Source organism: Bactrocera tryoni, chromosome 3 (assembly GCF_016617805.1).
Source record: "Bactrocera tryoni isolate S06 chromosome 3, CSIRO_BtryS06_freeze2, whole genome shotgun sequence".
Classification (NCBI taxonomy): Eukaryota; Metazoa; Arthropoda; class Insecta; order Diptera; family Tephritidae; genus Bactrocera; species Bactrocera tryoni.
Window position 1 is genome coordinate 38561331 of NC_052501.1, and position 21282 is coordinate 38582612.

General features: G+C 35.9%; 2 protein-coding genes across 2 annotated transcripts; both read right to left on the reverse strand.

Moving 5' to 3' along the window:
• Nucleotides 1–1922: 1922 nt before the first annotated feature.
• On the reverse strand, nt 1923–7562 carry LOC120772112 (4-coumarate--CoA ligase 3-like). Its single transcript, XM_040100523.1, has 5 exons — nt 7422–7562; nt 4383–4590; nt 3163–3349; nt 2985–3101; nt 1923–2919 (listed from the first exon to the last, which is right to left on the reverse strand). Exons 1-5 carry the CDS (start codon nt 7560–7562, stop codon nt 1980–1982), a joined length of 1593 nt encoding a protein of 530 aa, XP_039956457.1. The 3' UTR covers nt 1923–1979.
• A 6426-nt stretch (nt 7563–13988) lies between these two features.
• On the reverse strand, nt 13989–20041 carry LOC120771402 (4-coumarate--CoA ligase 3-like). The gene is made up of 5 exons (XM_040099374.1): nt 19886–20041; nt 16823–17030; nt 16254–16440; nt 16076–16192; nt 13989–16010 (listed from the first exon to the last, which is right to left on the reverse strand). The coding sequence occupies exons 1-5, from the start codon at nt 20024–20026 to the stop codon at nt 15071–15073; spliced, it is 1593 nt and encodes a 530-aa protein (XP_039955308.1). The 5' UTR covers nt 20027–20041; the 3' UTR covers nt 13989–15070.
• Nucleotides 20042–21282: the final 1241 nt, after the last annotated feature.

Below are 21282 nucleotides of genomic sequence, written 5' to 3' on the forward strand. Positions count from 1 at the left end.
ACGAAAAAAAAATGACAGCTTGTTTCACGCGTGATCGGTCAAAATGAGGTTATTGCAAAACGGGCGCAACGTCTTGTGGGCGGCAAAACGATCTTCGCTTTTTTAATATTCATTTTTTTTACAAAATTTATTATAAAAGATAAAGAGTTGTACACTCACAATGTAATAATCTGAATAACAATGAAAAATATTAATTTTTTCTCGAATACTCTTCAGTCTTTGAATTTGTCTTATATCTTTTGGCTTTCTTAAAAATCGTGATTGAACTTAAAGGTGTACATTTCTAGCTTTGATCGCTGCAAAATCACATATCATATCATTGTAATTTAAAGTTGAAGCAGTTTCACATTCTATTGAGAGAATCGCAAGATTGGACAGTCTACTCTGACTCATGTTCGATCTCAAATAAGATTTGATCAATTTAAGTTTGCTAAAAGATCTTTCAGAAGATGCAACTGATACAGGTATAGTGAGTAGTATTTTTTTATTCTTCCAGTCCCATTGAAGAAATGTATAATAAAACTTTTTCTGGCGAAAATCCAATTTGTTCTACGTTTTTCTTCGCTCAAAGTAGGACGTAGATGTCTTGTAAATCTACTATCAATTTCCTCAAAAACCGTATTGTGAGAATTTTGGAACTTCAGAATTAGCGTGGCTTCTAGTTCCTAAATTTTATATACTTAATATCGAAGATATTTTGTAAAAATTCACTTTTGTTTGAACCACCTCATGAAACTTGTAGGTAGGTAGATAAAGGGGGGCGGCAGAACATCCTTGGCCCCGGGCGCCCGAAGTTGTAGCTACGCCACTGTATATCAAAATAGGTTAGTTGTCAATTTAGCAATACATCATTACCACATCCATTCTGTAATATCTCTAGAATGTTGTCCTAAATGTTCAAGTTGATCCGAGTAATAGTTTGAAGATACAGCCTTGAAAAGTTGCTCGCTTAATGTCAGCAATATAAGCACTGAAAACTGTAATCGCTTTTCTCTCAAAACTGTGTTTTCGAGGTTGTTTGTCAATGTTTCTCGCGAACTACTCAACCGATCTTAATGAAATTTTGCACAGATCTTCGAGATATAATTTCAAGGTCTTGAAGGTCCGTTTTTTGCTTGAGGGAACCCATTTAATCCTTTAAGCCCTATATTCCATTCGCCAATAAAGTTATCGTGGTATAACGTGCCCTCATTACATTTGAATTATAATCTCTCATTTAAAGGCAATGTTCAAACGATAAAACGTACAACAACTCCAATCGAATAGCGCAAGGAATGTGAAAATACGTAGGAAAGATGCCTAACCTACAGATCTACTTCAGAACATCGCTTGCAAATCGTGCAAATTTGTTACCCAAATGGTTCGGTTCGAGCAAAGCATTGCGCGTCGGTTCCAATATTTAGTGGACAGGGTAGATTAATACGCATCCTCAAAGTTGTCGTACAGTGGGCACCGAATACTTTATTTCTGCTGTGGAACAGAGTATCGAAGAAGACCTGTAAGCGTTCTTCCGCCAACGCGCGAAGCACTTTATGGAACATCTTTCGGAAGGGTCTTGCTTTGCACGCTTGCAAAATTCAACTCGTGCAAGAATTGAAGCCGAAAGATCATCAAAGATCATTATTAAACTTGGCTACCTTTGAAACCAACCTTTGTACGTTAAAGAAATGAATACCGGACGTGCACACAGATACTGAATTCTTCGGCCTTTGGACTTTTTAGTGTCAACCGATTAATGTTGGAAAGTGTCTCCTGAAATCTTTTCAGTGCAATGCTCGTCAAACGAAACGAAATCAAAATCTTATGATATTTCAGTTTCCTTTGTTTCTTAAATATTACAGAATAACATTTGATAAAAAAAGTTGTAAAACTATGATAACTAAATGTAACATTTTCTTTTGCCCAATTAATATTGTGGCACATTCACACAATTAATTGCTTTTACTCAATAATTTCAAAACATAAGTCCACCCAAACACTTATATAGACTCAAATAATGCCTTCGCCTCCTTCCTTAGTAACTTACCATTAGTATTGTGTGGCAGTTCGTCCACAAAAATTACACCCGCATGCAGGTGCTTGTAGGGCATCGGTATTTGCTTAACCACATGATCCTTGACTTGCTGCTCCGTGAGTACGGCATCCTTACGTTTCACTACAACGGCGCCGGCAGCATCGCCATTGCGCTCATCGTTTACGCCCACCACACAAACGTTTGCCACTTCAGGCAGCTGACTGATTACTTGCTCGATCTCACCAGGCCAGTATTGCATGCCCTGATATTTCATTATATCCTTCTTACGATCGACGATGTAAAGCATGTTTTTATCATCGAAGTAGCCAAGATCACCGGTATGAAACCAACCAAGCGAGTCTTGGAAGCGTTGCGTTTCAATGGGTTTACTATAATAACCATTCCATTTACGACCAGTTTTTACATAAATCTCACCCACTTCGTTGGATGGCAAATTCTTGCCTTGCTCATCGACAATGCGCGCGTGCAGACCAGGCAACAACTTACCCACTGACGTGTGAAACTGAGTGCCCATGTTAATTGAAATACCGCCAACTTCGGTTAGTCCATAGCCAAAGGTTATCAAACTGTTCTTGAGTAAACTTTGTAGACGTTGAATTACAGGCAGAGTGACGCTGCCTCCACCTATGGAAAATGAACGAATTGTGCTCAAATTCTCGGCGTTAGCTGTGGGGCAAGCCACCAGCGCGGCGACGTGAAATGGCGCAGCTCCAACGATGCTAATTTGGTATTTCTGCACTAACTCAACCAGATATTCCGGGGTGAAGGGACGGTTCGTGATAACACGCTTGCAGCTGGAAGTGCATGTGATAATGGTGTATAACAAACCGGTAAACCAGTCTATGTTGCTATTGGTGAATACCACATCCTCACTGGTAACAAATCTACAAACAAGAATTATGAAGTGATAATCAAAATCAGAAAATTCAATAAGTTGCCTTCCACTTACACATTTTCTAATTGTAGCGCATAATTCGATATGCACACGCATTTGGGTAGACCTGTGGTTCCGGATGAGCAGAGTATCGCTACAGTTTGTTCACCGCCCAACGTCAGTTGTTCAGGCCTTTGAAAGAGATACAAGGTATTAGATGTGTATTATACTCTATAGTCTCGTATATACTCACAGGTAAAAGAATTCCGTTTTTGTGGGTAGCAATAGATCTTCAATTTTTGCTACACCCTCAATATGATTGGTTAATGTGTAGTATAATGGCTTGAAAGCACGGGTAGCTTCCAAGACTTTCTCATAATACTCGCCATCTAAAAATATTATTTTGGGTGCTGTGATAGTGAAGACATTTTCGATGCTCTCTGAAATAGTAAAAAAAATATATATTAGGAATATAGAGAAACCACAATATTTTAATAAAAAAAGTTCTATAAAATGAAAAGGTCTATTCAAAATTTAGCAAGATGTGGATTCGCACTTTCACTTGGAGCAGTCAATGAAGATCTTCTTAGCTCCACAGTTATGGCCTTCAGCACTTGTCTGAAGTTAGTCGCTTGTAACGTTTGGTCCGTATAGTGCTGAATAACGTCGGCCTATTGTAGGATTGTTATTTTGATGTTCCTAAGGAGCACTCTATTTAGCATGTGACTACAGTGAAGATTTGTGCGAAAAAATTCCATAAAAAACAGTTTGAATTACGTTGAGGTCCTTAATTGGAAGCATACATGTGTCATGGCTTTAGGAGGGAGTCATGTGTAGAAGTTCACGCAAGTGAGGAAAGTTCTCTCAGTGCTATGCACTTGGGAAGCGATTCTTTTCATATCTTAAGCAGCTCCGACTTCCGGGCTTAGATCAAGTTTCCTCTGGGTAGTCAAAGAACATTCGCTTGAAGGCGAGCTAAAGTGAGAAGGCGAACCATCCCTACCCTGGGTTGTGCGCTGGGTTTGGAACCCGCCACGTAAAAAACACGAGTTGGCGCGTTGCTGTAAACTCGGCTATAACCGCGTAAGCGGTGTCTACGCCAATAAAGACGAAGATACATGCCTCACTGTGTAAATGTTCGATAGGTGACAGGTTTCTTTTTGTTTTATCCAAACGGCAACGGCGTAGTTTGTAACCGACATATTGCTTTGTAAGTTGCCAACAATGTCTCTTGGGTCTTTCCTGCTGCCGAATAGCGACTTGAGAATGTCATTGCGAAGTGAAGGAATACGTACTATTGACTGCAACAGCCAATATTCGTTAACAAAAATGTACCGACTGTACAGTTTGTAAATATGGTAGCTGTGGATTTGGTAGGTATTTGGTAGGAGTATGTGGTCTCTACCAGTGGATTGAAGATGAAAGGCAAACTACTACTATGACTTAAAAATATATAAATTTATAAGTACGTACTCGTATCGAATATTGGATTGACAGCATGGAAGGGCGTACAATTCATAAAACAACCGACAGCCACCGAAGTCAAATAAGTGCTGTTTTTAGCTACAATACCGATTACGTCATCATGCCTTAGGTGCATTTTTTTAAAATGCTGTGCCAAGCGTACGGACCAAGTAAGCGTCTCACCATTGGTAACCTCACGTCCATTGTTATCGGAAACCTATTGAAAATGGTATGTATAAATCAGAATGTTAATAATAAATAAATAATGGGTTCTCGACTAGCAGCATACTACGTATATTTTTTAAGGGGTTATATGTGTTTACGAGTTTCAAAAAAATCGATTTTTTTATTATTAATTTATTTTATTATTTTATTTTTATATTAAATTTTACAACACCTTTGGAATATTGTCCTAAATTTGATCCGAGTAATAGTTTCGGAAATACAGCTTTGAGAACTTGTGCGCTCGAGGCTAGGTAAGCTAAGTGCGCCGTCTTTAAACGTGTTTTTCTCGAAACTGTGTTTTTGAAGTCGGTTGGTAAGATTTCTCGAGAACTACTCAACCGATCTTCATGAAATTTTACGCAGGTATTTGAGATGCAATTTTCGATTATAATTATTTGAAAACAAAAAAAATGTTGCGAAATTTTTACTGAAATTTTATTTTTTTTATGTCTGCCTAAACCCCATTTTTCAGTTCCTTCCTTCGTCCAAGTTCTAAGTTAAAGTTTTAACTAAAACACGTATTTTTTCACTCCACAAGGCGTTATCCTGCATATTTTTTTGGAGTGGTTAAAGGAAATGGAGTCGCAATAGCCGAGTTTAAAAAATTTCAGAATTTATTTGTTAATAGTGCATGTTTGTAACAATAAAGAAATCGAATAAAATATTCTATTTTTATATGAGAAAAAAATGTTGATAAAGAGTCTGTTTTCGAACCGAGAAAACCCATGTAAACCCTTAATAGTGAATACAAAGGTGAGTGTTTTTTTTTTCATTAGAAAATGGAATTATGCCCCTAAAAATTGTCAAATAGAACGATTTAAATAATATATAATCTTCGAATAAGATTTTCTTCAATTTAGTAAACACCAGCCTTATCAACTGAACTGAAAATACTGTTTTATGAAACGTTATTTATGAATGAAACCTGCTTGAAACCCTTTAAAGTTTTCAATGTTTATTTATTTTAGAACAGTTACTGCTACCCTATAAAGTTGACAATTGGTTACCTAAAATTCTGTTCATGATTATTTTCTGTTTATATTCCGTCACACCCTGTTTTGAGAAATGTAGTTTCGGTACAAGCCTAAAAGTATGCAACAAATTTAGAGAATATTCAAATTTCATTCTGCTCTGTCATCATCAGGTAAATTAATTTAGAGCTAATGATGTGAAAAACATACTTTGAACGTAAAAACTTGATTACATCTCTTTTCTCATGTTAGGTACATTGTCTGAAATAAACAACAAAAAAATTGTAATTAACACACAAACTCTGATACTCTTGCACTGATATACCTATTAACATGTTTTTGGTTCGTGAAGTTGTTTAAAATATCTAAAGATAATAAACTCTTTAGATTTCTCAAAATCAGAAGCATTAGTATGCATATGTATTAGGTATTGCTTACTTTTTTAATGCCTATACATAAGGGGTGAACAATTGGCGGAAATCGTCCCAGTAGATCGTAATATATGAAATTTCCACTAAAAGTGATTGGCGATTAATCGGTTGAAGGGCGAATATATCCGAATACCTATTTCTACCCTGAACAGGGCATATTAAGGGGTTATATGTATAATAGTTAGAATTTAAAATCGATTTTCTCATTTTATTTCCTTAATGTAAATATATTTAAGAATACACACAGAATTCCATATTGTTCTGGTGAATATTTTCGAAGTTGCACGCAAAATTGGAAGTGCATTCCAAACTTTAAACTCGTTTTTCTCAAAATGGTGTTTTCAATGTCGGTGACCAACATTACTCGAAAACGTCTAAGCCGATTAGTATGTAATTTTGGGACGAGCTTCTTAAATATATATTTTTTTGTAATTAAATTAAGTTTTTTTTCGCCATTAAATATATTTTTTTTAACAATTTAAGGTGGAACTTTTTATCAAAATTTTTTTTTTTTTTGGAAAGCGCCATTTTGTCAAAAAACTTTATTTTGCTTATTCCTTTGATTTAGTTTACTAGATTTAACTGTACTTTAACGAAATCTGTTTGGTTTTTATAATTTCGGAGGATCCACCTCAGAAATATAGTGGTCACCTTAAAACGTCTTTTTTGAGAGAAGCTCTCGGAGATCTTTTCTCTCTTTTCCAAATAAATATTTTTAATATTACTAGTCTTAAAACATAGTTAAAAGATACCATGATATGTGTACAAAGTTTTGGATCAATAAATTTAAAATTTTTCTCAGAAAAAATTATGGAAAAATCGATTTTTTTTTGGCCTTCTAACTGTTCCCTTTAAGTTTGCCATGAGGTTTGTAATACGTAGAAGGAAACTTTGAAGAGCTGTTAAAATATATACATACATACATATATGAATGATAAGCGTGTCAAGCTGAGTCGATTTAGCCATGCCCGTTTGCCTATGTAAACGAACTAGCTTTTGAAATATCTATCTGAAATTTTGCACACGTCCTTTGCTCTAAAGAAGCTGCTCTGTTTGCTGGCAGCGCCGATATCGGATTCCTACATTATATAGCTGCCATACAAACTGAACGATCAAAATAATGTTCTTGAATCTTGAAACAAAATTTGCCATACATGAAAACTTTTTTATTTGTGGAGAGAGCAATCGAAGTAAACGGTTTTCTTGTTATATTTTATGTTTCCGTCATCATTGTTCAAATACTTATTTCAAATTTTATTGTTGTAAGCGGTACCGATGGCCATTTATTCATACACACAACCAATTCACCAATTTCAGTTTTATTCGAATCAAATAAATATTCACTTATTATACACCGAATTATAGTCGATTGACACGAATTTGCGATTTAGAAAATTATTGCAATTTTTTGTCGCTCCCACCTGACAAACTTTTTTCGGATAGTTCCTCAGTGTGTTGTATATAACTTTGCCCAACGAACAATCGAAATCGTAAATCAATGGACGCTTGTCGCCACTCCACACACGCTCGTGTTTATCGTAGGAACATTTTAGAAAATCCATTGTGTAACTTCTTAATAGTTTGCTACTAATTAACCGTTGCGTTAGCGCGCTGTGGAAACAATTAGAGGTTTAAGAGCTGCCAAAACTGCGCCAACCCTTAAATACCACACATTTGGCAGCTATCGCTTCACAACTTCTCTTGATAACGGTAAACACTCGAAAATGTCATAACGCATACATACAAAGCAATAAAATTTAAAATTAAATTTTAAAAAATTTCCAGTCATAACATGAGTTGACAAATTCAAATGCAGCATAAGTGTTCCAACTTAAGGCATTTCGTACAGCCATACATGTTATGTTATGTATGTATAATTACCCAAATTATTGATCAATTCGCATTTTGATAAACTTATTTGCTGTCAATAATTCCCTTTTTAAAAGGTAAATTATTTCAAATGAAAGCAATTGAAATTGTAAAAACCATAAAGTACTTTGAGACGAAGTAATTAAGCGCTGTTTAAGATTAGACACATTTGCCAATGATGTTTCTACGAGCGGGTTAACGATACACATTTCTTTGAACTAATTGCCAAATTAGACCAAACTTACAGAATTTAGCAATGTATTATGGTTTCTAGGACCCAATTTTTGGCCAAAAGTTACTACAAAAACTTTTTAACTATGGCTTATGGACAATTGTTTTCTTTTAAGTACATATGTTAAGATTATAGATTAATACAACCTAGAGTAATTTAAAATGATATTTGAAATAAGTAACGCGTTTTATTAAAAAACATATATTTATTATTAAAAACAATTATGTGTCTATATCTATTTCAATCGTGTCGAAATGTTCAGCCACCATTTCTTCTAAACCAGTCGCTTCGTCGTAATTGTCATGTGTATCTTCTTTATGTTCCAAAGTATTTGGTCAGCGTTCTAAGAGCATTTTTGTAACTTCAGGTGAAAGATGTTACCTATAAGGCCGGTTGGCTCTTATTTTAAATTTATATTGGAAATTACGGAATTTGAGATGTCCACAGCTCTAAAAAAAGTCTTCCAGCTTATTTTTTCTGCTGCTTTTCTCAGCGTGAGATTGTCGGTCATATTTATATAGTTTGTTTCTTGCTTCAGATCCTTCTTCCTTGAAAAGTCCCACGGCCAAAACGTATTTTCTTTTATTTGACTGTCATGTACCAGAACTTTGTGAACAGTTGCAGGCATTGGATACCAGAAATATTTTGACATACATATGTACATAAAGCCCAGCAGAAGTATGGCAAGACAGGCAAATTAGAATCTACATCATCATCTACAATAGTTATTTTGGAGAAGAGTTGGGTATTGTTAAAACCTCTACGTGCAGTGTTGTCATCGTTGGTGCTTCCAAATCCGCTGGATTTTGGTTTGCCTACGTCTACTGTGAAAAATCGTTCGTGAATTAATTTTTTCCGATACTATAGGAAAAAAAGAATCCATGCATGTAGTGGACTTATTCCATATTGAAGAGTATTTGAGTTTGGGGTAAATATATTTGTAGTTTTGAAGTCTTGAAGTTTTAAGAAACTTCGAGGAGTAGAAATTGGACAAGCTTAACTCGACTTTGTACCAGTTAATGTATTAAGTACTCTTCCATCAATAAGGGTCATAAAAAGATTGTGTTTAATATTTATTAACTTGTTTCCCGGCAACAATATTTTAAGTTCTTCTAGATTTTCAATCCGCTAGTCAATTAGTTGTTTTTCTTTCAATATATATTATGTTCCGCTGATTCTTTAGTATGCTCCAGCTTAATCGGTCTACAAAATCAGGCACATTGGGGGTTCTATTATTCCACAAAATGGCATTATTTATGGTATGCATACGAAGAGGAATACAGGTCGTTGCAAATAGGAACGCATAGGAGTGAGTACCCAGCGTGCTGCATGGTGGGCATACTTCTGTCAAAAGCATAGCTAAATATTATAGTAGCACAAATTTCATCCAACTTCATTAGTTCCATATGGGACATTATTGCCTCTTCTTGTAAAATCACAATTCTTTTCTTTCAATATCAGTAACATTTACACCAAGTGGTATAAATTTAGATTTACTTGTACATTTCCACTCTTCGTTATAGCTTGGATCCATATCAGAATTTTTTAAAAAATTTATATTTAAATACTGCTGGTTATTAAAATTATAATCTAAAATCAACTCCAAGGCTTCATTAGGCGTATACTTTAAAATGGCTTCCTTTGGATCCAACAGCAACTTTTCTACTTTAGCTGGTTGAGTTGGACTTTTGCCTATTCCTTTCAGCACGACTGCCAAATCATACTTTTCTTGTTGCCGTGCAGCCATGCTGGCAGCTTGAACCATTAACGACGATTCATTATGTTTTTCGTGGGATAATTGCGAAGCTTCTCTTCTTTTTGACCGGGTTGATTTTTCATTAAAGGGAAGGGTTGGTCGTCCGAAAGATGGAGATGGCAAAGGTATAGTATAAACCTCGATAACAAGAAATTTGTTCAATTAATCGGAATTTTTCTTTTTAAAATACTCCTTGTTTCTTCTTGCTTTAGCCCATCTTTCTTCAAAACTGCCACATAAACGATGATTTTTTATTATTTTTATCTTATTTGTTGTTCGTTTTATGAATTTATTTGGTCTTTAATATGCTGATAAATTACTAAAACTTTATCATCCCTGTCTCGGGTTTTTAGCCACAGTTCTAAAAGGTCTTCGTTCCTAAAACGATGCAAATCTGAAAAAAACCAGAATTTTCAGATGCAGCAAGTAGTAGCAGGCAAATGGGATTAAATACTTAATACAGATATTGGACGAACATTATGATATAAAAATTATCTCCGGCAAAGTCAGCCAAATTTTTAAAAGTCTACTCAAGTATGAGAGTTCGAATTTTACAAAATAATGGTAACTAATTTTTATATTTAAATAATTTTGAAATCACTCAGATTGAAATAACGACGTTATATATATTATCAGTTAAAAGTACATACCTTCGCATACGTAGCATACTTTACTGGAACACCGATTCGAAATATATACTATATACAATAATAGCACTTCTGAAATTCGAAGTGAAAAAAGACTTAGTCTATATATTTGTATACCCTGAACAGGGTATATTAAGTTTGTCACGAAGTTTGTAACACCCAGAAGGAAGCGTCGGAGACCCTATAAAGTACATGTACGAGTACTATATGTATAAATGATCAGTATGTTGAGCTGAGTCAGTGTACGAACTAGTCCCTCTGCTTTTAAGATATCGATTTGAAATTTTGTTAGCGTCATTTTCTCTTCAAGACATTGCTCATTTGTCGTAACTGCCGATATCGGAGCACTGACATTGTAGGTCGTGTTAATACTGGTTCCAAGAAAGACGAAAGTATCTAAGACCTTGAAGTTATGACTGTCAACAGTAACGTGGGAGCCTAGTCGCGAGTGCGAAGTCTTTTTGTTTGATGAGAGGAGATATTTCGTCTTGCCATCGTTCATTACCAGACCCATTTGCTTCGCTTCCTTGTCCATTCTGGAGAAAGCGAACTTACGACGCGATTGTTGAGGCTAATGATATCAATATCATCGGCGTATGCCAGCAGCTGTACGCTCTTATAGAAGATGATACCTTTTCTATTTAGTTCTGTAGCTCGAATTATTTTCTCCAAGAGTAGATTGCAGAAGTTGCACGAAAGGGAGTCGCCAGCATCGGGGTGAATGACAGTACTCGGCGGAGGAGTCTCTCTCCCACCACGAATTCCATACCGAATTTGCGCTCCTTTATATGGCCACTGTAGTAGATGCCACAAGGACTTACTTGCCTCAGAGCTTGTTCCGTCCAGCGATTTTCTTGGACGGCGGTGATGTCAGCCTTTAATCTAACGAGGGCATCAACCAGCTGGACAGCGGCACCTTCCCAATTAAGGGGCCGTACATTCCAGATGCATGCCCTTAAATCGTTATCCTTAATGCGTTTGCCATGGAGGGATGGTTAGCGTTCTCACTTTAGCTCGCCTTCAAACGGATGTTCTGAGGCTACCCAGAGGATACTTGGTCAAAGATCGGAAATCGTGAGCTGCTTGAGCCATATGTAAAAGGATCGTTTCTGGCCACAAGCAATTGGCAATCAGATAACTTTCCTGACTTGCATGAACTTCTACAGATGACTCAATCCTCCAATCAGTTTATGAAGTTATGAAACCCAATTTTTCATAATTTCATTTCATTTCCGCTATTTATTTGAAATAACTCCAAAATCATTTATTTATTAGGAACAATTCATAATATTAAGGTCTTCATATCTTTTACAAGATTCTAATTGTGATAAACTTTAACTTTTTGTAAGCTTATGAATATGGATCAGTTGCTTGAAGCACTGTATTTATGAGAATACATACTCGAAAGATATTTGATGTGGTTGGCACTTGCTGTTTCATTACATAGCGAAAGCATCACAGTTACCTATGTACATACTTTTGGCTAAAATGTGAGAACTATTGAGCTCAGAGACTTCCATTTAATACACTAAGATAAGGCTCTGTAGATTCTACAAAGGTAGAATAGTAATTTACAAGTCACTGTTGAGAAGTCATTGTTGAGACGCCGTTGTATCCTCAAAAATACACGGTTTGGTGTGCTCTATGGGTAGAGCTAATCACTGGTCCATATTCCTTCATACTGTCAATGGGGAATGCTAAAGAACGGTGATTACAAACATTTTAGTAACTGATGGATGTTATTGGAAGTTGATGTGAACAATAAGGCCCCAATTGCTACAAAAAATTGTCAAAAAATGGGTCCCTCGGCTAGGATTTATTCGAGCTAGTCGTGCTAGTCACTTGCCTGAAATCATTTTTGAACAAGTAAGGAAAAGGTAAGTTCGGGTGCAACCGAATATTTTATAGTCTTGCAACTTGCAAGAATTAAAGCCAAACCGTCAACCAAAGGAAAGGAATCCAAGCAATTATATATGTATGTATACAGTAGAACTTCCACATACCATGAATATGGCACATGCGAATAAAATGACCTACCATTGTCAGGAAACGATTATCCCTGAATTTAAATAATATATCTCACACATTGACCGATATTTGTCGTAAAAAGTCAATTTCAGGTGTTGGGGTCCAAATATTCGGTACCTAGGGGCGTGAACAGTTTTTGTTGGATTTGAACAATTTTTGATCATAAGGTGGCATAATCATAAGTTGTATAGGCGGTGCCACGCCATCGTTCGACTTTGATACCGGCTCGTATAAAATCCTCTCATACCACCTCAGGGGTAAAAATTTACGTCACTGGCATAGTTAGTTATTGATTTATCGCATCTTAAGTAGTTTTTAGTTTAATTTTGTGGCTTTAGTTTTGTGGGCATGGCAGTGGCCCCATCATGTCCATCTACGAACTCCACCTTACTTCTTTGTCAAGGAACAAGTGTACTAAGTTTCATCAAGATATCTTAATTTTTACTCGAGTTACATCTTGCAGCCACAGACGGACGGACAGACAGACAGTCAATCGGATTTCAACTTTTACCGCCATCCTCATAAGATATATATACATAACCCTATATTTATCTCACATTATTTATTTCACAGTATTTATTAGTACAACCTTTAGGTGAACAAAACTTTTATACTCTGTAGCAACATGTTGCAAGAGCATAAAAATTATGTCGAACCCTTATCTTTATAACAAGGCAAATTTTTTTGCCATGATATTGAATTATTCGTTTTATTTTATCTGATATGCTTGATAGCATATCTCTTGCTGAAGCTAGGAGAATGGGTGCTCCCGTAACCGAGATATGGTTAGAATTACGTGACGATATGATTTCGCTATATATGTCCGTGCAGCGGATAACACCTGAGATATTTCGACTTGTATATTATTTCTATGCTCACAAAGCGTTTAAAAGCGCTATAACTCTATAACCAATTACTAAAGCAGCTCAAATTTGGAAAAAAGGGTTAAACAGAGGTATATTTACAGCATAATATGTAGAAATCTGAACTAGACCTGGTGGCAAAATGCGATTACATACATATAACCATGTATACTACGACATATTTATTTTATCTAGATCATTGTACCGTTGTTCAACCTGAACATACTTTATTACATCACACAATGAAAAACAAACAAAATGTACTCAATCAGCAAAGCATAAAAAAAGTTGTCAAACAATTTTTATGATTGCCATTGATACATGAATAATTTAATATGTGTAGCTATTACAAAATATATTATTTTAGTACCGGAAACCTTATATAAATGCCTTATATTTATCTCTATGCTGTTGTCAAAGTGTTCGTAGCAGTTACCTTTAGCATGTAAAACCGAAGGCGGTTTCCTCAAAAGAGAGTTTCTCGCGCATGCATTACATTTTTTTACAAGTTCGCCATTTTGCGGAAATACTATATATATGTACATATATAGATTATATATAGTATATACATATATTCATTAAGTTGCCTTATTTATTTCGTTTCAAATGGTTCGAGTTTCCAGAATAACAGTAGCCCGATAAATATTTTTGTACACTCAACTAACTCGAATGTGAATGCTATGATATTTGCTACATTTTCATTCTCGGCGCCAACGTTATTTATATTTTGACAGTTCTTTGACGCTTGATGCGCTAATTTATTTAGATTTTTTTTCTGGTGGATAGGCATACGGAAATATGTCTGCCGGAAGCCAATGAAAGCCGGAAGCTAATGAAAAAGGTTCAGCTGCGCTGTGTATAGCTAGAGCTTAAGGAACCATCCCAACGGCGGCTCTTCAAATAATACTAAACCTCCCACCTATAGACCTCTCTGAAGACTGCGTGGCAAAATCGGCGGGACGACGACTGGCGCTAGGACAATTTACATACATATAGAAACTTTGGGCATAGTTCAGTGGGTAATGACAGGCAAAGACTACATATGTAGTTCCACTATTCAAAGAAGGAAGAAGATCCAAAGTAAACTTAAAAAGAGGTGGTTAGTGTAGAGGCATGCCACCTGTGCGCAACATCTTAAACATTTATACAGATGGTTCGAAAATGTAGGACAGAGTTGGGGTGGGAATATACTGTCCGGAAATAGACAAAAGCTAGCCTTTTATACTGTCGGATTACAACAGTGTACTTCAAAGAGAGGTTTTTTGTTATTGGGTTGGCTGCGGAATAAGCCTCTAATTTCTCAGCAGACAACTCCAAAGTTTGGAAAACAAGATAGCAGTAGAGAGTGAACAAGCAACTTCACTTTTATAAGATAGTGGAAGAGATTGGCAAGAGTGATGTACGGCTGTCATCCGAAAGCGTGACCGACATTGGTAGCATTGTCGGGACTCAACGGTATGATACACTGGAGGAGGTAGGGTTAGTAAAGCCGTAGAACCCTAAAGGATGATCTCATGAGGTTCCCCTACCTTTCAATAAGAAATAAAAAATCAAACGGTTGTAAAACTACGATAACTAAGTGTAACATTTTCTTTTGGCTAATTAATATTGTGGCACATTCACACAATTAATTGCTTTTACTCAATAATTTCAAAACATAAGTCCACCCAAACACTTATATAGACTCAAATAATGCCTTCGCCTCCTTCCTTAGTAACTTGCCATTAGTATTGTGTGGCAGTTCGTCCACAAAAATTACACCCGCATGCAGGTGCTTGTAGGGCACCGGTATTTGCTTAATCACATGATCCTTGACTTGCTGCTCCGTGAGTACGGCATCCTTACGTTTCACTACAACGGCGCCGGCAGCATCGCCATTGCGCTCATCGTTTACGCCCACCACACAAACGTCCGCCACTTCAGGCAGCTGACTGATTACTTGCTCGATCTCACCAGGCCAGTATTGCATGCCCTGATATTTCATTATATCCTTCTTACGATCGACGATGTAAAGCATGTTTTTATCATCGAAGTAGCCAAGATCACCGGTATGAAACCAACCAAGCGAGTCTTGGAAGCGTTGCGTTTCAATGGGTTTACTATAATAACCATTCCATCTACGACCAGTTTTTACATAAATCTCACCCACTTCGTTGGATGGCAAATTCTTGCCTTGCTCATCGACAATGCGCGCGTGCAGACCAGGCAACAACTTACCCACTGACGTGTGAAACTGAGTGCCCATGTTAATTGAAATACCGCCAACTTCGGTTAGTCCATAGCCAAAGGTTATCAAACCGTTCTTGAGTAAACTTTGTAGACGTTGAATTACAGGCAGAGTAACGCTGCCTCCACCAACGGAAAATGTACGAATTGTGCTCAAATTCTCGGCGTTAGCTGTGGGGCAAGCCACTAGCGCGGCGACATGACGTGGTGCAGCTCCAACGCTAGTAATTTTGTATTTCTGCACTAACTCAACCAGATATTCCGGGGTGTAGGGACGGTTCGTGATAACACGCTTGCAGCTGGAAGTGCATGTGAAAATGGTGTATAACAAACCGGTAAACCAGTCTAAGCTGCTATTGGTGAATACCACATCCTCACTGGTAACAAATCTACAAACAAGAATTATGAAGTGATAATCAAAATCAGAAAATTCAATAAGTTCTCTTCCACTTACAAATTTTCTAATTGTAGCGCATAATTCGATATGCACACGCATTTGGGTAGACCTGTGGTTCCGGATGAGCAGAGTATCGCTACAGTCTGTTCACCGCCCAACGTCAGTTGTTCAGGCCTTTGAAAGGGATGCAAAGTATTAGATATGAGTTATACTCTATAGTTCCGTATATACTCACAGGTAAAAGAATTCCGTTTTTGTGGGTAGCAATAGATCTTCAATTTTTGCTACACCCTCAATATGATTGGTTAATGTGTAGTATAATGGCTTCAAATCACGGGTAGCTTCCAGGACTTTCTCATAATACTCGCCATCCAAAAATATTACTTTGGGTGCTGTTATAGCGAAGACATTTTCGATGGTCTCTGAAATAGTAAAAAAATATATATTAGGAATATAGACACACCACAATATTTTAATAAAAAAAAGTTCTATAAAATGAAAAGGGCTATTCAAAATTTAGCTAGATGTGGATTCGCACTTTCACTTGGAGCAGTCAATGAAGATCTTCTTAGCTCCGCAGTTATGGCCTTCAGCACTTGTCTGAAGTTAGTGGCGTCTGAAGTATGGTTCATATAGTGCTGTGACTCACTCTAAGTAGCAGGTAACTATAGATATGATTTCAGCGAGGGCATTCCATTAAAATCTGCTTTTAGTTTTTCGTTCTCTTCGCCGCTCTTCGCGTGTTGAAGATGAAAGCAAAACTAATATATAAATTTACTTAAATATATGGAGGTAAGTACATACTCGTATCGAATATTGGATTGACAGCATGGAAGGGCGTACAATTCATAAAACAGCCGACAGCCACCGAAGTCAAATAAGTGGTGTTTTTAGCTACAATACCGATTACGTCATCATGCCTTAGGTGCATTTTTTTAAAATGCTGTGCCAAGCGTACGGACCAAGTAAGCGTCTCACCATTGGTAACCTCGCGTCCATTGTTATCGGAAACCTATTGAAAATGGTATGTATAAATCAGAATGTTAATAATAAATAAATAATGGGTTCTCGACTAGCAGCATACTAAGTATATTTTTTAAGGGGTTATATGGGTTTACGAGTTTCAAAAAAATCGATTTTTTTATTATTAATTTATTTTATTATTTTATTTTTATATTAAATTTTACAACACCTTTGGAATATTGTCTTAAATTTGATTTCTGGAGAACTACTCAACCGATCTTCATGAAATTTTACGCAGGTATTTGAGATGCAATTTTCGATTATAATTATTTGAAAACAAAAAAAATGTTGCGAAATTTTTACTGAAATTTTATTTTTTTTATGTCTGCCTAAACCCCATTTTTCAGTTCCTTCCTTCGTCCAAGTTCTAAGTTAAAGTTTTAACTAAAACACATATTTTTTCACTCCCACTAACGCCTGTGTGCCTCCTGCATCTTTTTTCGAGGGGTTAAAGGAAATGGAGTCGCAATGGCCGAGTTTAAAATATTTTTTCCAAAAATTTCAGGATTTCCTTTGTTAATATTAATAATGTTTGTTACAATAAAGAAATCGAATAAAATATTCCATTTTTATATGAGAAAAAATGGTGATGAAGAGGCTGTTTTCTAACCGAGAAAACCCATGTAAACCCTTAATAGTGAATACAAAGGTGGGTGTTTTTTTCATTAGAAAATGGAATTATGCCCGTAAAAATTGTCAAATAGAATGATTTAAATAATATATAATCTTCAAATAAGATTTTCTTCAATTTAGTAAATACCGGCTTTTTCAACCGAATGATGTCCTATAAAAAACACTGTTTTATGGAACTATAGCCTTATTCATTCGTTGAACCTGCTTGAATTCCTATAAAGTTTGCGATGAGAACTTCTAGTGACCTGAAATTCTGTTCATGATTATTTTCTATTAATATTCTGTCATGTTCTGTTTTGAGAAATTTAGTTTCGGTGCAAGCCTAAGAGTATGTAACAAATTTAGAGAATATTCAAATTTTCTTTCTGCTCTGTCATCATCGGGTAAATTAATTTAAAGCTAATGATAAAAATCTTGACTACATTTCTTTTATCATGTTATACCATGTTCAGACCGAAAATTTAAAGGGATTAGATTACATTTAATTACATTCACTAATCAGTCCGTTCTCACTGCCGTTGGAAAGATGAAAAAAACAGCTGTTTTTGCCATTCACGAATTCACATCGTTCATTATTTATCAAAAGAAAACATTGTCATATAGTATTTTGTAATAAAAACCGTATTCTTTTAAATATTTTCCATATAATGCATTTTTTCATTTTGCAAGTCGATTTTCAGGTGAAATTAGATTCATTGCTGTAAAAAAAATTTGTTTGTTTACATTTTGTTTCCCTTTGTCTAAATCAGCTGTTCCAATGCTGACAAGTAGATTGCGCAAAATCAGAGTCGCACAGAGAGATTTAGCGTGGATCAGCTTCAAATCACTCCTATGAAGTGATTTTGAATTGTCCTTTTTATATGGCGAAATCTTGATAAATTTATAAGATTACTGGGATAAACCACTCAACAGCCGAAATCGTGTGATTAAGTGTCGGTCTGAACATGGTATTAGGTACTGATCATTGTCCGAAATAAATGTCTATAACTTAAGTTTAAATATCCTTTGGAATCCGTTAAATTACGGAGGCTTACAAAGCGTTGTCGATGGGTACCTCTTATTGAAAGTTTCGGAATATTTACAAGTATTACAAAAAAATGTAACCAACTTGCGACTGATATACCTATGCATTGGCTCTAAAACTTCAAGTATATTAGGTTGTCAAAAAATTCTTGCTGTGTTTTCGCTAGTTGGCGCTGAAAGCGCGTAGTTCTAGTTTTATTCGTCGCATCGGGTCATGCTATACCTTTTTGGAAAGCTCATTTGACGCGCTAACACGTGTTTGGTTGATTGTCGTTTCTTTTAAGTCGTTCGTGAGTTATAGCGTCGCAAACATGGAGCAAAATAAAGAGAAAATACGGCATATTTTACAGTACTACTACGATAAAGGCAAAAATGCATCTCAAGCCGCCAATAAAATTTGTGCAGTTTATGGACCCGATACAGTTTCCATTTCCACCGCACAACGATGGTTTCAACGTTTTCGTTCTGGTGTAGAGGTGGTCGAAGATGCGCCACGCTCCGGAAGGCCTGTCGTCGAAAATTGCGATAAAATCGCTGAATTGGTCGAAAGTGACCGGCATAGTAGCAGCCGTAGCATCGGTCAAGAGCTGGGCATAAGTCATCAAAAATTCATTTCAATTTCAATAAAAAAAAATAAAAAAAATCAATAAAAATACCGCAAGACTTTTTTAAGGTATAAGGATAAGGTGTGAACAATTGGCGGAAATCGTCCGAGTAGATGGTAAGATATGAAATTTTTTATTTTCTTTTCTTAATGAAAATATATTTAAGAATACACACAACTAATTTCGTATCATTCCGGTAAATATTTTCGACGTTACACGCAAATTTGAAAAGGCGTGTCAGAGTGCTTGGAAGTACAACAATACAAACTGAACGATCAAAATAATGTTCTTGAATCTTGAAACGAAATTTGCCATACATGAAAACTTTTTTATTTGTGGAGAGAGCAATCGAAGTTAACGTTTGTTTGTTATATTTTATGTTTCCGTCATCATTGTTCAAATACTTATTTCAACTTTTATTGTTGTAAGCGGTACCGATGACCATTTATTCATACACACAACCAATTCACCAATTTCACTTTTATTCGAATCAAATAAATATTCACTTATTATACACCGAATTACAGTCGATTGACACGAATTTGCGATTTAGAAAATTATTGCAATTTTTTGTTGCTCCCACCTGACAAACTTTTTTCGGATAATTCCTCAGTGTGTTGTATATAACTTTGCCCAAGGAACAATCGAAATCGTAAACCAATGGACGCTTGTCGCCACTCCACACACGCTCCTGTTTATCGTAGGAACATTTTAGAAAATCCATTTTGAAAGTTGCTAATGGTTTGCTACTAATTAAACGTTGCGTTAGCGCGCTGTGGAAACAATTAGAGGTTTAAGGGCTGCCAAAACTGCGCCAACCCTTAAATACCGCAGCTTACGCTCGACAATTTTTCTTGATAACGGCAAACACTTGAAAATGTCACAACGCATGCATACAAAGCAAAAAATTTAAAATTTCTAGTCATAACATGAGTTGTCAAATTCAAATGCAGCATAAGTGTTCCAACTTAACATATGTATATATTACCCAAAATATTGATCAATTCGAATTTTGATAAACTTATTGGCTGTCAATAATTTCCTTTTTAAAAGGTAAATTATTTCAAATGAAAGCAAATGAAATTTTAATAATCATAAAGTATTTTAAATACGAAGTAATTAAGGCAATACATAATGATTCTATGAAAAGTTAAATGTTATATTGTCCTTTAGACTATACCTCAAACCAACTGTCAAGTGAAACCAAATTCACAGAACACAAAGGTCAAACCTCCTTCTTAAGTGATTAGACAATTGTCGAGACACAATTATGTATATTGAGACAATACATGGCCCTCTTGCATTCAAAAACATGAAAATCGACGTATAACAGTTAGAGATCTCATTGGCACCGTTGGAATATCGGAAGGATCAGTGAAAACCATTTTGCAAGATCATTTTGGGCCTATGAAAAGTGATAGTACGATTGCTTCCGAAATCACTAAATTTTTTCGCGTTAACGTCTTTGAAGCAAGGTTTTTCGATTACCAAACCACGACAAAGCTGCCCAATAATCAAGGTTACGTTGGCAGTTTTCTTCTATTTTCGAGGTGTGGCGCACTTCGAATTTCGTTCGACTGGACAAACTGTCGACAAGGAATACTACAGGTATTTGATTGTTATGTGTTGTTTGCGCGAAGTTTTCTTAAAAAGAGGCCGGAGATTATGCTGAAAAATCAGCTACCACGAACCAGTTGAAACCAAAAATAAGTCCCATTATTTGTAACCTGGAAGATGAGACCGCATTCCCTTCGAGCGTATGTCCGAAACTTGTTTCTACCAGTAAAAATTAAATAGTTTACGAAGTTATGAAACCGAATTGTTCATCATTACATTACATTTTCGCTATTTATTTGACATAAAAGTTATATATGTATATCTAAAAACCTTTATTTATTAGAAACGATTTATAGTATTAACGACTTCATATCTTTTACTACCTAATCAAACAGGCTTATAGACTGACAGTATCTAAAAGAG

Coding starts and splice junctions, on each gene's coding strand:
- LOC120771402 (XM_040099374.1), bottom strand. CDS start 20,026: ATGGATTTTCTAAAATGTTCCTACGATAAACAGGAGCGTGTGTGGAGT. Junction 17,031..19,885: donor ATCCGAAAAAAGTTTGTCAG/GTGGGAGCAACA, acceptor CATTTTCAATAG/GTTTCCGATAACAATGGACG. Junction 16,441..16,822: donor CAATCCAATATTCGATACGA/GTATGTACTTAC, acceptor TTACTATTTCAG/AGACCATCGAAAATGTCTTC.
- LOC120772112 (XM_040100523.1), bottom strand. CDS start 7,562: ATGGATTTTCTAAAATGTTCCTACGATAAACACGAGCGTGTGTGGAGT. Junction 3,350..4,382: donor CAATCCAATATTCGATACGA/GTACGTACTTAT, acceptor TTACTATTTCAG/AGAGCATCGAAAATGTCTTC. Junction 3,102..3,162: donor AAAACGGAATTCTTTTACCT/GTGAGTATATAC, acceptor TCTCTTTCAAAG/GCCTGAACAACTGACGTTGG.